This window comes from Callithrix jacchus, chromosome 1 (assembly GCF_049354715.1).
Source record: "Callithrix jacchus isolate 240 chromosome 1, calJac240_pri, whole genome shotgun sequence".
NCBI classification, from domain to species: domain Eukaryota; kingdom Metazoa; phylum Chordata; class Mammalia; order Primates; family Cebidae; genus Callithrix; species Callithrix jacchus.
The window spans coordinates 77,080,460-77,095,454 of NC_133502.1; the positions used below are offsets into that span (position 1 = coordinate 77,080,460).

The following is a 14,995-nucleotide window of genomic DNA, read 5'->3' on the forward strand; positions in this document are numbered from 1 at the left end:
TAGATATTTCTTCAAAGAAGATACATAAATGCACAAGATGCTCCACATCACTAATCACTAGGGAAATTTAAATCAAAGCCACAATAAGATATCATTTCACATCCATTTTTTAATGTGTATTATCCAAAAAAAATAAGTAACAAATGTTAATGAGGTTGTGGAGAAGTTGGAACACTTATGCCTTGCTGGTGGGAATGTAAAATAGTGCAGCTGCTGTGGAAAACAGTTTGGCAGTTCCTCAGAAATTTAAAAATCAAATTACTGTATGATCCAGCAAAATTCCACTTCTAGATAGGTATATACCTCCAAAGAACTGAAAGAAGGGACTCAAACTATTACTAGCGCATCAATGTTTACAGCAGCATTTCACAGTAACTAGAAGGTAGAAACAATCCAAACATCCGTCTATGGCAAATGGACTAACAAAAGTGGATCTATAAATACTAGGGAACAGCACTCAGCCTTAGAAAGGAATAAAGTTCTGATACATGCTACAATATTAACGAATCTTGAAGAAACTGTACGGAGTAAAATAAGCCAGATACAGAAAGTGATACTTTAGTAGATACTTTGTGATACTTCAGTAGAATCAAAGTGATACTTTGTGATACTTTAGTAGAATCACAAAGTGTAATGATGGTTGCCAGGTCTGGGCATAAAAGGATTGGGGAATTATTGCTTAATAGGTATAGATTCAGTTGGTAACATGAAAAAATTCCATTGGGAAGATGAAAAACTGTCTGGGACACAGATGGTGGTGATGGTTTCACAACAATGTTAATGTGTTAAGACAATACCACTGAACCATATACTTTAAAATGGCTAAAATGGTATATTTTAGTTCAGTAAGAAAGCCAGAATTATTAATGCCCCAAATAGAGAGATGAAGTAGAGGGTGCCTCCCATATTAACCAAAATGATTTTTCTTTTAAGCAAAAAGGATAAGCATTTTCTTATGAGAGTTTTTAGTTTGTTTTTGTTATGTCAAGTCTCTTTAAATGTTTGGCAAAATGTTGAAGTTCATACGATGGGATAATTTTTTCAGTCAATTTTTGGTTTTCATGCATTATTTGCAACTTCTGGCTTTAGGCCGTCAAGAAAAATTTCCAAGGGGCACTAGGACTGTCAACACTGGGAGCTAATTCTGAATATTGTCTAAAGATGTTGTTTAGGGGGATAGTTTCTTGGATATAGTCCACAGTTATTATACTGGAGCCCTGCTGAGGTGATGGTAAGGCAGTGTAAAGGGAAAGCAGTGTATAATCTAAGATTACATATCCATTGCAGGTCTTGCTTAAAGAGAACCCAATGTTCTAGTTGTATTTCGAGTGGTTACTTTCCCTCTCTCCCTGCCAGGTGCACAAAGGAATTTACTTTCTGTTCACAATGACAAGCTGGTGGGGCTCCTGGAGGTAAAATTCATATAAGTGTGAGAGAATCCAGGCTCTTTACATGTGGGAGTGGAACCAGATCTTTTAATGTGCCTATTTTTGTTTACCTAAAAGTGAGAGGTTGGGCTGGGCACTGTGGCTCACACCTGTAATCCCAGCATTTTGGGAGGCCAAAGCAGGAGGATTGCTTGAGGCCAGGAATTCAAGACCAGCCTGGACAACAGAGACCTCCATTACTACAAATAATAATAATAATAATTAGCCAGGCACGGTGGTGCATGCTATAATCCTAGCTAATTGGGAAACTGAGGTGAGAGGATCACTTGATCCTAGGAGATCAAGGTTATAGTGAGCTTTGATTGCACCACTGCACTCTAGTCTTCCAGCCTGAGCCACAGAGCAGGATCCTGTCTCTCCAACAACAACAAATGAAAGTGACAACAGCTGCCCAAAGGACTCAGACCCAAGAAACCCTGGATATGAACTCATATGGCCTTTATTAAAAGCAAAAAAGGGAGACAAGGAGTGAGCTGATACAAAGTTATTTGTCAGGAATTCTCATTTGTTATAGAAATAACATTGATTAGTGAGTCACTCTACATTGTTAAGTCTAGGGTGTGGGTTATCATGTCCAGTATGACATTATTAAGTTAATTTATAGCTACTTGTGGCAATAGCAAGCAGTTTCAAGAGATGAAAACGTAGCTCAAAATGACTGCTGTCTCATTTTAATGTCTCTCTGGGCTTGATAATTTAAAAGGACTGGCAGTCCTCTGTTAAAAGTTACTTTATTTTCTCATTTTCTATCAATATATCCTGTTCAGTGAAATATCCTTTCATTTCTTTAGCCCATTTTCTAATTGGATTGTTTTGTTGTTGTTGCTGTTGACTTTTGAAAATGTTAAGAATATTCTAGACATGAGCTCCTTGTCAGATATGGTTTATAAGGTGCGGTTTGCAGTTTTCTCCTAGTTTTTATTTTGCCTTTTCATTATGTTAACAGGCTCTCATGCAGAGCAAGTTTTAAATTTTGATAAAATCCAATTGCTAAATTATTATAATTGATTCTGCTTTTTGGTGTCACGTCTAAGAATTATTCATCAAGTCCTAGGTCCTGAAGAATTTTTCATTAAATTTCATATTTTTACATTGAGATCTATGATCCTTTTTTGAATAAAGACATGAGGTTAGACAGGCTTTGATTATGTCCTCGCTTAGTGTGACGGGAGACACCTCCGCTTGCTTCCTTTCCTCTGGACAGCCCTCAGCCCCTCAGTCTCTACATCATCTCAACATGGCCGCCCACAGGCCAGAGTGTCTACATGGGCGCCGCCATACTAGCAGCCCCCGTAAGCCACTGAAAAGGGAGTGTGTTTGGCAAAGCGCCATGTTGACTACTGGCAACCTTCCGCCAAGAAGACTGCTGAGCGTGCGCACACCCAGGCCGCGCTGTAAGAAGTCCTGCTGGGCCTGGGAGGCATTCAGAAAAAGGAAGTGGGTCCAGTTCTCGTTCTTGCGACTGTAGTCACCTCCCGAGCAAATGACCACTGTCCTGGGAAAACGTGGGTGAGAGGCAGGTGAGTGGAGGAGGGATGGCAGCATCTGTGGACTGAGCAAGAAGAATCTCTGATGTCTGTGGTGAGTCATCCGGGCAGTGATGGGGACTGTCAATGGATGGGAATAGTGGGAGTCTGAGCGATCTCTGAGGGTGGATCTGAGGGAGGAGTGAGGGTGGACTGGGGGGTCTCTGGTGGTGGATCTGCGGGCGGAATGAGGGCAGACTATGGGGTTGTGGGGGAGGATGACAGGGGACTCAGGAGGGATATGAAGAATGAATGATGTACATCTCAGTTTCCTCTTTTATATTACCAATCTGTTTACAGTTTCGTTTCTGTTTCGTTATCATGATATATTTTGCTAAAGATTTAAAGAATGTATTACCATAGAATTGCATGTTTTCATTTCCATTTTGTTCTGTTTCATATCCAGACTAGTAGCTCATTTATCATTACAGTTATTATATTTATATATCATTCATTCTTTCGCCCTCGTTTTAGAAAGAAGCGGGCCGGGCGTGGTGGCTCACTCCTGTAATCCCAGCATTTTGGGCGGCCGAGGCGGGTGAATCACAAGGTCAGGAGTTTGAAACCAGCCTGGTCAAAATGGTGAAACCCCTGTCTCTACTAAAAATACAAATAGCTGGGCGTGGTGGCGGGCACCTGTAACCCTAGCTACTCAGGAGGCTGAGGCAGGAGAATCGTTTGAACCCAAGAGGTGGAAGTTGCAGTGAGCCCAGATCGCGCCATTGCAGGCCAGCCTGGGCGACAGTGTGAGACTACGTCTCAAAAAAAGCGTCTGAAAGGTTTATCTATTTACTGGACATTTTGAAATACCGACTCTTGGTTCTTTAATAATCCTACTCTTTTAATATTAAGTTTTTTCTCTTTTTCTTTTTAGGTACTTTCTATTTTTCCCCACATTTTGATGTAATTTGCTGTTCTTTCCCTTATTTTCTTAAGTTTTATGCTGGATACAGTTAATGTTATAACGTTTCTTTCACTACATCTTTATGAAATGTATAAACTCATCTTGATGTTTCCCTTTGATCCTTAGTTATTTAGGAGAGTTTCTTCATTCCCAAATTATTAAAATATGTTTTAGCTGTTTATTTTTTTATTGTATTGTATTGTATTGTATTGTCAGAAAATGCAGACTATCAAGTCTCAGCTTTTAACAATTTATCAAGATTTTCCTTGAAGCCAAGTTACTCAATGAACTTTGTTCAACAGATACAAGAGGAAAAGTATGTTTTGTTATATGGGGCAAAATTCTCTTTAATTAAGTCTTGGTTGTTTGTATTCTTCAAATCTTTATCTTTCCTAATTTTGATCTACTTGTTTCATACTCTGGAAGAGATACAATAAAAATCTCTTACTTTAACAGTTCACTTGGCAGTTATATGAGCTTTTTTGCTAATTTTGTGTGTCTGAGGGACAGGCATACATACACCTAACGGTTAATGGACTTTTTAATCCTTTTGCATTTATTAAATGCTATTATTATTGTAGGATCCCTTTTTTCAACCAAAAAGAAAAAAGAAAAACACTTTTTAACGTCGAATTCCACGTTGATACTTAGCCACCTGTTTTTACTTTTATTGCCTTTGGATGATGTGTCTTTGCCCAGAGCTTTATGTTGTATCCATATCTGTTTCTATGTTACATTACCTATTTGTTTACAATAGATACCTTTGTTTTTTCAAATCCAACTTAATAGTCTCTGTTGATAGAATTTTACTTCTATTTATTGTAATAATGATTTATCTGATTGTATGTCTTCCATTTGATGTTCACTATTTAGTTCTTTTTATTTTCTGCCTTTTCTTTATATATTTTGATTGGATGGATGAAATTTCTGCTCATTGTTTCCATTCTGGACCCCATTTTTTCTGTTTTTTCCTGAGATTATTAGGAATGTTTTATCATAGGACATTATTAATTTTCTCTGTAGTGGCCTCTTTATCACATTGTCACATCCTTTTTTGTAATTATATATATTTTGCAAGAATTATTACTGAACAGTATTTTCCTATTGAAGATTTCTCATGAGATTCATTTTACATTTATTTGGACTACTTCTTTCGGTATTTCTCTCAAAGATGGAGATACTCTCTGCAAGTGCTTTTATTTCTGAAAATGTCTCTCTCACCCTGACAGAAAAGCGGTCTTTTAGTTGCTATTTCTGACATCATTTCACTTTCAGTACTGCAAATGAAGTGGTTTCTTATTTTCTTCATTCTTTCTCTGTGAATACTCTGGTTTTTCACACTTAGATTAGAAGTGTTTTTCATTTACAGATTTATCCTATACATTCAATAATTTCCCCAGATTTGTTCATTGATTTAGTTCCTGTTTGTGTGTGTGGAGGAGTTTATGGCCTAGTTTTGTCAGCGGTGGGAGATGTGTTTGTGTGCTAAGGCCCCAGTGCAGGTACAGGTGTGCCTAGGATTGGGACTCTTAGGATGTCTGATGGAGATACAGGCATGGAGGCTAGTCATGGGGACATGGGATTGATTGGTAGGGAGCCAGGACCATTAGAGTAGAGAAATTGAAGGCTCTCTGATCAGGAATTGTAGGATAAATGATTCAGGGCTCATAGGCAGCAAGGCATGGGAATCAGTGAATCTGAAATTTCAGTAATGGCTTTGGGAGTAGAGTCACTGGGTAGCAATTGACACGTAGAGCAGATTAAAGAGTGAGAATGAAGAGTTAGGTACCAGGGTTGGTGATAACTTAAAGGGTCTGTGAAATCAGATAGTATGATAATGTAATAGAACAGTATGTCCTTTGGATATTTTATAAAATATTTAAGCAATCCACAATTTTTGGATATTTAAATGTTTCTAATTTTTTTTTTACAACCATTATGTTGGATGATCTAATCTTTTTTATTAACCATGTTATGGTAAAACTTTTGCACTTAAATCTTTGTGCAACATGCAAAAGATGGGATGATATTTTAATGTTGTAGCTCTAGAAATAAATTTTTGAGTAAGGTACATGGGCACTAACTGATGTATGTGTCCATGGGTGACACTGGCACATTTCCTTCTCTGATCTGTACCTCTGCCCATCTGTTTTCTCAGATCTCTGCCCCTTTGTCCGAAGAGCCAAAAATGACCAAGTCCTTGGTGAGTTCTTGTTTGTTCATCTATTTATTTGTTACTTCTTTTACATTTAGTGGATTTAGGCGGCATCTAACAATCCCTATAGTAAGATGACAAGACTAGATAAATAAAAACTAAGTTCAGAGAAAATGAAGAGACTGTCAATCCCAGGTCAAGTTTAGAATATATGGTCTGACACGGTTGTGAACTTTGAACTGTTAAATTGTCTCTGATCTTCCTGAAAGACATAGCAATAATGGAAATTGGATACATGGTTTATATTATTAACAAGTGATTTATCATGGTTCTTGATGTTTGAGAAATTTTTTGAGAGATCTTCAGATGGATAATGACAGAATAGTCTTCAACAGTAACCCTGTTGAAAGTGCACCAACAGTCCATACTCGGTGGCTCACACCTGTAATCCCAGCACTTTGGGAGGCTAAGGTGGGTGGATCGCCTGAGGTTGGGAGTTTGAGACCAACCTGGCCAACATGGTGAAACCCTGTCTCCACTAAAAATACAAAATGTAACCAGGCGTGGTGGCGGGTACCTGTAATCCCAGGTACTCAGAAGGCTGAGGCAGGATAATGTCTTGAACCTGGAAGTTGGAGGTTGTAATGAGCCAAGATCGTGCCATTGCACTCCAGCCTGGGTGACAAGAGCAAAACTCTGTCTCAAGAGGTGGGCGGGGGGGACGAGAGAGAGAGAGAGAAAGAAAGAGAAAGCAAGTGCACTAACAGTTTTTTTGTTTTTATCTTAGAGAAAAATGCTTCTGACACTTTACTTGCATTTGAATTCAGATTCTGATTTAATAGATATGGGATTGAATATGAGAATTTTTATTTCTCACAAATTTCCACAGAATATCAGTGCTCCTTGTCCAAAGACTACTTTCTGAAACAATCTTGTTGAGGTTTTATCATGAATGGGAGTTGAATTTTGTTAAATTCTTTTTCTGTACCAACTGATGTGATCATGTGATTTTACTTATTGAATCTGTTGGTTTGGTAGATTATATTGATTGATTTTTGAATATTGAACCAGCCTTGCATCTGTGGAATAAATTCCACTTGATTGTGGTATATACTTTTAAATTATTTATATTTGCTAATATTTTGTTAAGGATTTTTGTATTATATTTATGAAGGGTATCTTTTTTCTCTTTCTTTTCTTTCTTTCTCTTTCTTTCTTTTTTTCTTTCTTCTTTTGGTACTATTTATGGTTTAGGTATCAGGATAACCCTGGCCTCATAAGTTGGAATGTGTTCTTTTATATTGATTATTCTGCCAGAAATTGTGGATAGTTTGTGTTTTCTTTTTTTATACTTTGTCCAATTTTTGTATCAGGGAAATCATAGCCTCTCATAAAAAACTGGGAAGTATTCCCTTTTCTTCTCTTTCCTGGGGAAAAAATTATATAAAATTGATGTTAATTATGTTAATTCTTTAAATAGTTGGTAGAATTCTCCAGATAAACTATCTGGGCCTAGAGATTTCTTTTGGAGGTTTTAAGATTAAAAACTCAGTTTCTTTGTGAGTTATAGGGCTATTCATATTGTCTATGTAATACTGAGAGGGTTGTGGTAGTTTGTGTGTTTTCAGGAACTGGTCTCTTTTATCTAAGCTATCAAATTTATATGTGCAGAGTTGTTGGTGGCTGTCTTAGTCAGCTCAGGCTGCCATAACGGAGTACCATAGATTGTGTGGACTAAACAACAAAAATTTGTTGGGAGGCTGGAACTCAGAAATCAGGGTGCAAGCATGGTCAGGTTCTGATGAGGGCTTTCTTCCTGGCTTGTAGATGGAAACCTCACTGTATGCTCACAGGCCTTTCCCCAGTGACTGCCTGCCTGCCTATGGAGAGAGAATCTCTCTCTATAAGGCCACCTGTCTTATCAGATTAGGACATCTACCTCATTTAACCTTAATTACTTCTTAAAAGCCCTATCTCCAAATATAGTCACATTAGGAGTTAGGGCCTAAACATGAATTTTTGGAGGACACACCTCAGTCCATGTGTTCTTTTATATTGATTATTCTGCCAGATATTATGTATAGTTTATGTTTTCTCAGCAGTAAGATATAGCAGTAAAATCTTTTCTATTTACCAATATTTTTATTCTTTCTATTGTTCTTTCTTCCTGATGTGACAGATTCTTTTATCATTTTTGTTTGATTACTGCATGTTAATTTTCTATTGCTGCTGTAATAAATTATCACAAATTTAGTTGCTTAAAATAAGACACTATTTTTTACAGTTCTATATTTTAGAAAGCCAACATGGGTCTCACTGAGCTAAAATCAAGGTGTCAAGAGGACGGTAGTCCTTTCTACAGGGTGTAAGAAGGAATCTGTCTATTTCTATTTTCTATGGCTTTTCTAGCATATAGTGGGTGCTCACATTTCACAGTTTGTGGCCCCTTCCTCCAACTTCAAAACCATCAAAATTGTATCTCTCTGACTACTCTTTCATAATCGCATCTTTCTATGACTCTCCTTTATTGCCTCCTGCTTTAACTTTAAAGAAAATTTGTAATTATATTCAGCCCACCCAGATAATCCAAGATAATCAATCTCCCTATTTTAAGGACAGCAGATTAGCCACCTAGATTCGATCTGAAACCTGAATTCTCTTTCGCCATGTAACCTAACATATTCACAATTTCTGGGAATTAGGATGTGAACATCTTTGGGGAGCCATTGTTCTTAGTATCACACACTGTCATTCAAATTGTTTTTCTCCCATAGGTGATGTGTAGTTTCTCTCTGAATGCTTTCTGCTTTCAGCATTTTCTTTGTCTGTAGTTTTCAAATGTTTACTATGATTCTTTCTTAATGTGAATTTCTTTGATTTTATCCTTTTTAGAATTTGCTCAGCTTCTATCTATAAGTGTATATCTTTTTGGAAGTTTCAGAAATTTTCATTCATTATTTCTTCAAATTCTTGTTCAGCCCCCATTCCTTTCTCTTCTTTTTCTGGAACTCCACTAAGACAAATGTTAGATTTTTTTGTTATTGTCCCATATGTTTCTAAGGTTCTGTTCATTTTTTTCTCAGTCTGTTTTCTCTCCATTCTTTAGATTAGATCATTTCTATTTTATTTTCAGGTACTCATAATAGTTCTTCTGTTGTCTCCATTATTTTGAGCCCATCTATTGAGTTTTAATTCTGGTTACTTTTTTTTTTAATTCTAAAATTTTCATTTAGTTTCTTCACCTCTTCTCTTTTTTTGTTGAAATTTTTTCCAATTGTTTCAAGTGTGTTCATATGCTTGTTAAAACATTTTTATGAGGACTACTTTAAAATCCTTATGAAGTAATTCCAATACATGCATCACTTCAGTTTTAGCATCTGTTGACTGGTGATTTCCTTATTCAAGTTGAGGTTTTTCTGGTTCTTGGTTATACAGATGATTTTCTAATGTCTTGTGGAAATCTTGGGCATTATGAGACTCTAGATCTTATTTGAGTCTTTTCTTTTATCAGGCATCCTCTGGGCCAGTGGGGAATTGGGGAGCCTTGCTGTATTACTGCCAGGTGGGTGTGAATTTACAGGTTCCCTGCTTGAACTCTATCGACAGTCATTAGGGAGAGAGACACCTCATTACTGCTAGGTGGGACTGCCAGTTCGGGCACCCCAGTAAGCTTCTGGTGACATCACCTTGTCTGAAAGAAGGAGAGGGTACCTTGTTTCTGCTCTTCATGCTGTCTTCTCTGATATTGTTAGGGTGGATAGGGCCTAAGTAACTCTCAGAGGGATGAAGGTCTTGGATTTTCACTTGGCCTCCTCTCACACCATACCTGTGGTGATGGGAAGAGTGTCTCATTACTGCTAGGTAGGAATGGAAGTCCAGCCCTGACGTGGCTCACACTGGCATGGCGTGAAAGCTACCCAGTACCAGTTGCACAAATAAAAGTCCCAGCTCCCCATTTGGCTTTTTCTCATACTGCCCTATTGCAGTGGAGGAGCATCCCCAGACAGCCAGGCAAATACGGGACTCTAGGCTACCCACTGAGTCTTTGCTGATGAGAGAGGAATCAGTAAAACACTTTTTGTTGTTTTATGATCTGTGGTGTTTGGATGGAGTAGATTTTGTCTAAAAGTTTTTTTATTTTTCTCTGTCGCCCCTTTCCTGGTTTTGGGCTAAAGACAACACTTTCTTCCAGGCCTTTTTGTATACACTTGGTGTTTCTGCATTGCAGGTTTATCGAATACCTGGTCAAGGCTATCTATATGAGGCTGAAAGATACAGAGAACTCATTACTGTTTAGTTCCCTGGTTCCTGAGGCCCCTAGCCAGGGTGCCTTTTTTTATTTACCGTTCAGAGTCTCCATATGTTGGTTTGATGAATAATGTCTATGGTTTGTAGATAAACTTAACAGGATGAGTCAAGACAACTGCATCTACTCTGTCTTTCCAGGAGTGGAATCCAGTTTATTGATTGTTAACAGAGGACTTCATACATTAAGCATAGTCTTATATGTTTTGTTCAAGTATAACTGCCTCTTTGTCCTTTGCATTTTAACTTTTAAAAGTAAGTATTTCATTTTGAATGTCTTGAAGGTTTTACTTATATTTACTTAGTCAAATTGTTTTTTGGGGCTTTTTAGAAAAAAAAGTTGTCTCTCTTCACCTCAAATTTCAGCTTCTCGAAGGTAATCACTTTGAACTCAGTTTAGCATCTTTTGCTGTTTTCTTTCATATGTCTGAATAGCATGTTTGTATTACTATTTCTAGGCTTTCAGTTTTAAGTTTATCTACAGACAACAGAATGGAAAATAAGGAATTATCTCTCTTTCAGACACGCAGGCCCTCAGTACTCATGTGCACATTTCTCATGTACCCTCCTTCTAATAGGGTTATTTTATTTATTTATTTAGTAGTGATAGGATTCCATCATGTTGCCAGGCTGGTCTAGAACTCCTGGGCTCAAGCGATCCCACCCACCTTGACCTCCCTAAGTGCTGGAATTACAGGCATGAGCCATCACACCTGGCCTAATATGGGTATATCATAATTTGGGGTAAATCAATAAGCTGTATTTTATTATGATGATTATTTTAACAATATTCACAAGTGAGCCATTTACTTTTTATGCAGTGCTTTTTGTTTTACCTGAAATTAATAAGTGTCTGGCTTAATTTTTTTTTGTTTTTCATATATACATGTACAATATATATTATACATATCACTAATTCATCTCTTTTCTTCCCAGGTATATAAATATCTTCTCAATATATCATAAAGTAATACAAACATTAATAAAGTGGTTACTATATGCCAGGCAGTATTAGCATTCTTTCTCTATTAACTAATTCAGTCACAACCCCTGTGAGTTATTGCTATGGTTTGGATATTTATTCTCTCCAAATCTTATGCTGAAATTTGATCCCCAGAACCAGGCATGGTGGCTTGTGTGTAATTCCAGCTACTCAGGAAGCCAAGGTAGGAGGATCACTTGAGGCCAGGAGTTTGAGATCAGCCTAGGTAATATAGCAAGATCTTGTCTCTTAAATAAATAAATAAATAATTTTTTTAATGAAAGAGAAGTTTGATCCCAGTGTGGAGGTAGGGCAGAATGGGAAGTATTTGGGTCATGACAGATCCCTAATGAGTAGATTAATGCCCTCTCTGAGGAGGTGGTGGGTTCTCAATCTTATGAGGTGTCCATGAGGGTTGGTTGTTGAGAAGACCCTGCTGTTGGGAACCAACCCAACCCTGTATATGGGTGCCCCATGTCCTGGCGGTGACCAGGGAGTGAGAAAAGAAGTAAGACAGAGACAAGAATTGAAGTTCACAGCTTGCGTCCAGGGATCCAATGCATTCTCAAACAGGGTGATCCGAATTGGCATGGAGCTCTGGGCTCCACACACTTTTTATTGGGTGCATTATTTTGTTAATCTTGCAGGCTGTGGGGAAGGGGGTTGAGAAGGAAGATAGCCAGGGGAAGAACATGTGTCTAAAGCATTCAATAGCAAATGTGGTTCTTCTAAGAAATACTAAGGACACTGAGTTTTTACCACCCATTGTCTATCCGCGTACATTGGCAAAGAGGCATAGTGGATAAGGCACCATAAGGTCTGACCACACACAATGCATCAAAGGGTTTTTACCTCCCAAGCATTGTGGACACAGAGCAATCAGAATTACTCCATATTCTGAGAACATAGGCAGAACATGTGGCATTCCGGTGATCTCTGCCCTGCAAAACTTTCCTGTCCTGCAAGCTCCCATCTGCAGAGACCCTCCCAAGTCTTGTGAGCAGAGTTGCATTCCTTCCCAGAGTTCTTGTACGAGCCCTCATGCAAACTCAGTGTTGGGAAGAGATGTGGGACCAACGCAGTTTATCCTGCTCTGCAACCACACCACAGCATTCTGTGGTTTAAAGTGCTCTCAGATGGTCTTTACTACACATCTTTTCCTACACCCTGCTACCTCCCATTCGCTCTCTCTTTCTTCCTCTCTTACCATATGATCTCTGCACACACCAGCTTCTCTTCCCCTTATGCCATAAATGGAAGCCGCTTGAAGGCCCTCCCCGGGTGCAGATGCTAATGCCGTACTTCTTGCACAGCCTGCAGAAGCATGAACCAAATAAACGTCTTTTTTAAATAAATTACCCAGGCTCACGTATTCTTTCATAGCAATGCTAAACAGAGACAGCTATCTATAATGATTATTCTCATTTCACAGAGGAGGAAATCTGTTGAGAGGTAATTGCCCAAGATCACATAGCTCCTCAATGACAAAGCCAGGAATAAGACCCAGGCAGTTGGCTCTAGATTACATGCTATTCATTTCAGCTCTTTAAAGAAAGTGTTCTTGGATTTGTCAACTTGCTCGTATTCTCTACCTGAAACTCAGCTACTGGCATGGGCTATTCCTTCCACATGATACTGGGAATTCTCTTCATGTTTCTCAAATGTTAGATCTCTTGGGTCCCAAGAAGCCAGGTAAGACATGGAAATGGATTGTCCTATAGAGTCTCCAGAAAGAATCTTGATTTTAGGCCAGTAGGACCCTTTTTGGACATATGACCTCCAGAACAGTGACAAATTTGTGTTGTTTTAAGGCCAACGAATATAGGTGGCCTATAGAAGCTGGAAAAATCAAGGAAATTGATATTCCCTTAGGACCTCCAGAAGGAATACAGCCCTACTGACACCCAGATACGAGCCTAAGTATAAATCATTTAGGTGTCTCTAAGACTACCCTCACTTATGACAGAAACTGCAAGCTCGGGAGTCTCCAAGATCACCCTCAGTTTCAATAATTCATGAGAAGGACTTACACAACTTAGGAAAGCCATTATACTCATGCTTACAGTTCATTACAGAAAGAGGACATGTATTAAAATCATCCCAGGAAGAAGTGCATCAGTGTAGTATCAAGGAAAGTTTCAGGTTATTGAGTTTCTTATTAGTATTGCATTTTTAACTTCAAGGACACTTTTTTTTCTCCAAGGTGGAGTTTCACTCTTGTTGCCCAGGCTGGAGTACAATGGTGCAATCTTGGCTCACCCCAACCTCCACCTCCTGCCTCAGCCTCCCAAGTAGCTGGAATTACAGGCATGCGCCACCACATCGGGCTAATTTTCTATTTTCAGTAGAGACAGGGTTTCTCCATATTGGTCAGGCTGATCTCAAACTCCCAACCTCAGGCGATCTGCCCACCTCGGCCTCCCAAAGTGCTTGGATTACAGATGTGAGCCACTGTGCCCAGCCCCCATCATCTAGGTTTTAAGCCCCATATGCATTAACTATTTGTCCTATTGTTTTTCCTCCCCTCACCTGCCACCCCTCAACAGGCCTCAGTATGTCTTTTTCCCCTCCCTGTGTCTCTGTGTTCTCATTGTTCAACTCCCACTTCTGAGTGTGAACATGTAGTGTTTGGTTTTCTGTTCCTGTGTTAGTTTGCTGAGAATGATGGCTTCCAGTTTCATCCATGTACCTGCAAAGGACATGAACTCATTCCTTTTTATGGCAGTATAGTGTTCCTTGTTGTATATATACCACATTTTCTTCATCCAGTCTATCATTGATTGGCATTTGGGTTGGCTCCATGTCTTTGCTCTTGTAAATAGTACTGCAATAAACATACATGTGCATGTGTCTTTATAGTAGAATGATTTATATTCCTTTGGGTATATACCAGTAATGGGATTGCTGAGTCAAATGATATTTTTGGTTCTAGATCCTTGAGGAATCCCCACACTGTCTTGCATAATGGTTGAACTAATTTACATGCCCACCAACAGTGCAAAAGTGTTCCTATTTCCCCATAACCTCGCCTGCATCTTCTTGGTAGTCTTAAACACAAATCTGATCATCTTTTCTCTCTATATAAAATACTTTAATGGCAACCCATTATCTATTAGGGGAAGGAAGATAGTTGCATAATCTCATGCCAGCATACCTCTACTGAAATTTCCTCATAAACACCTTTCCTTCACTGCATACAGGCTTCCCATTATGCAGACTAATATGTAGTTCCCTGAATTTATCATGTATTTTCCTGCCTTTATACCATTGCTCATGCTGCGCCCTTCTAAAAATCACTTTGCCTCCTCTGCTTGCATTAAACATGTCATCTCCCAAGACTAAACTTAAGTTTAATCAACTTTACAGAACTTAGTCTTACACTCCATGTGGAATTTTCTTCTCTCCATTTGGGGTCATGCTATACTTTGCACATCTATTATGCTCTATATAATATCTTAGAAAATTGTTGTAAGTTATTCAATATCTTGAAGCATATTGTGTCAAGTTGTGAAGATGTTCATTACATTAAAGTTAGTAAGTATATGACAGGTAATCCTCAGAATTACCTAAGTAATTATGCTTAGTAAATATATGGCAGTTAATTCCTTTTTCTTTTTTCTTTTTTTTTTTTTTCGGACTTCTTTCTTAACTACCAATGACAGGTAATCCCTCAGA

The 14,995-nt window shown here is 38.4% G+C and overlaps 1 protein-coding gene across 16 annotated transcripts in view; it reads left to right on the forward strand.

The window, feature by feature from the left end:
- The first annotated feature begins 2,816 nt into the window (after positions 1 to 2,816).
- The window catches only part of ZNF484 (zinc finger protein 484), a 38,850-nt gene continuing 26,671 nt past the window's right edge, over positions 2,817 to 14,995 (forward strand). For 3 of the 16 annotated variants that reach the window (XM_078365652.1, XM_078365653.1, XM_035300185.3), the window contains exons 1-3: positions 2,817 to 3,029; positions 3,449 to 3,524; positions 6,037 to 6,081. In XM_078365652.1, the coding sequence (XP_078221778.1) occupies positions 3,021 to 3,029; positions 3,449 to 3,524; positions 6,037 to 6,081 (130 nt within the window). In that variant the 5' untranslated portion in view covers positions 2,817 to 3,020. Of the gene's footprint in view, positions 3,030 to 3,448; positions 3,525 to 6,036; positions 6,082 to 9,544; positions 9,596 to 14,995 lie in introns of all 16 variants that reach the window. The other 13 variants (XM_078365698.1, XM_008992303.5, XM_078365684.1 and 10 more) reach the window with 9 other exon arrangements.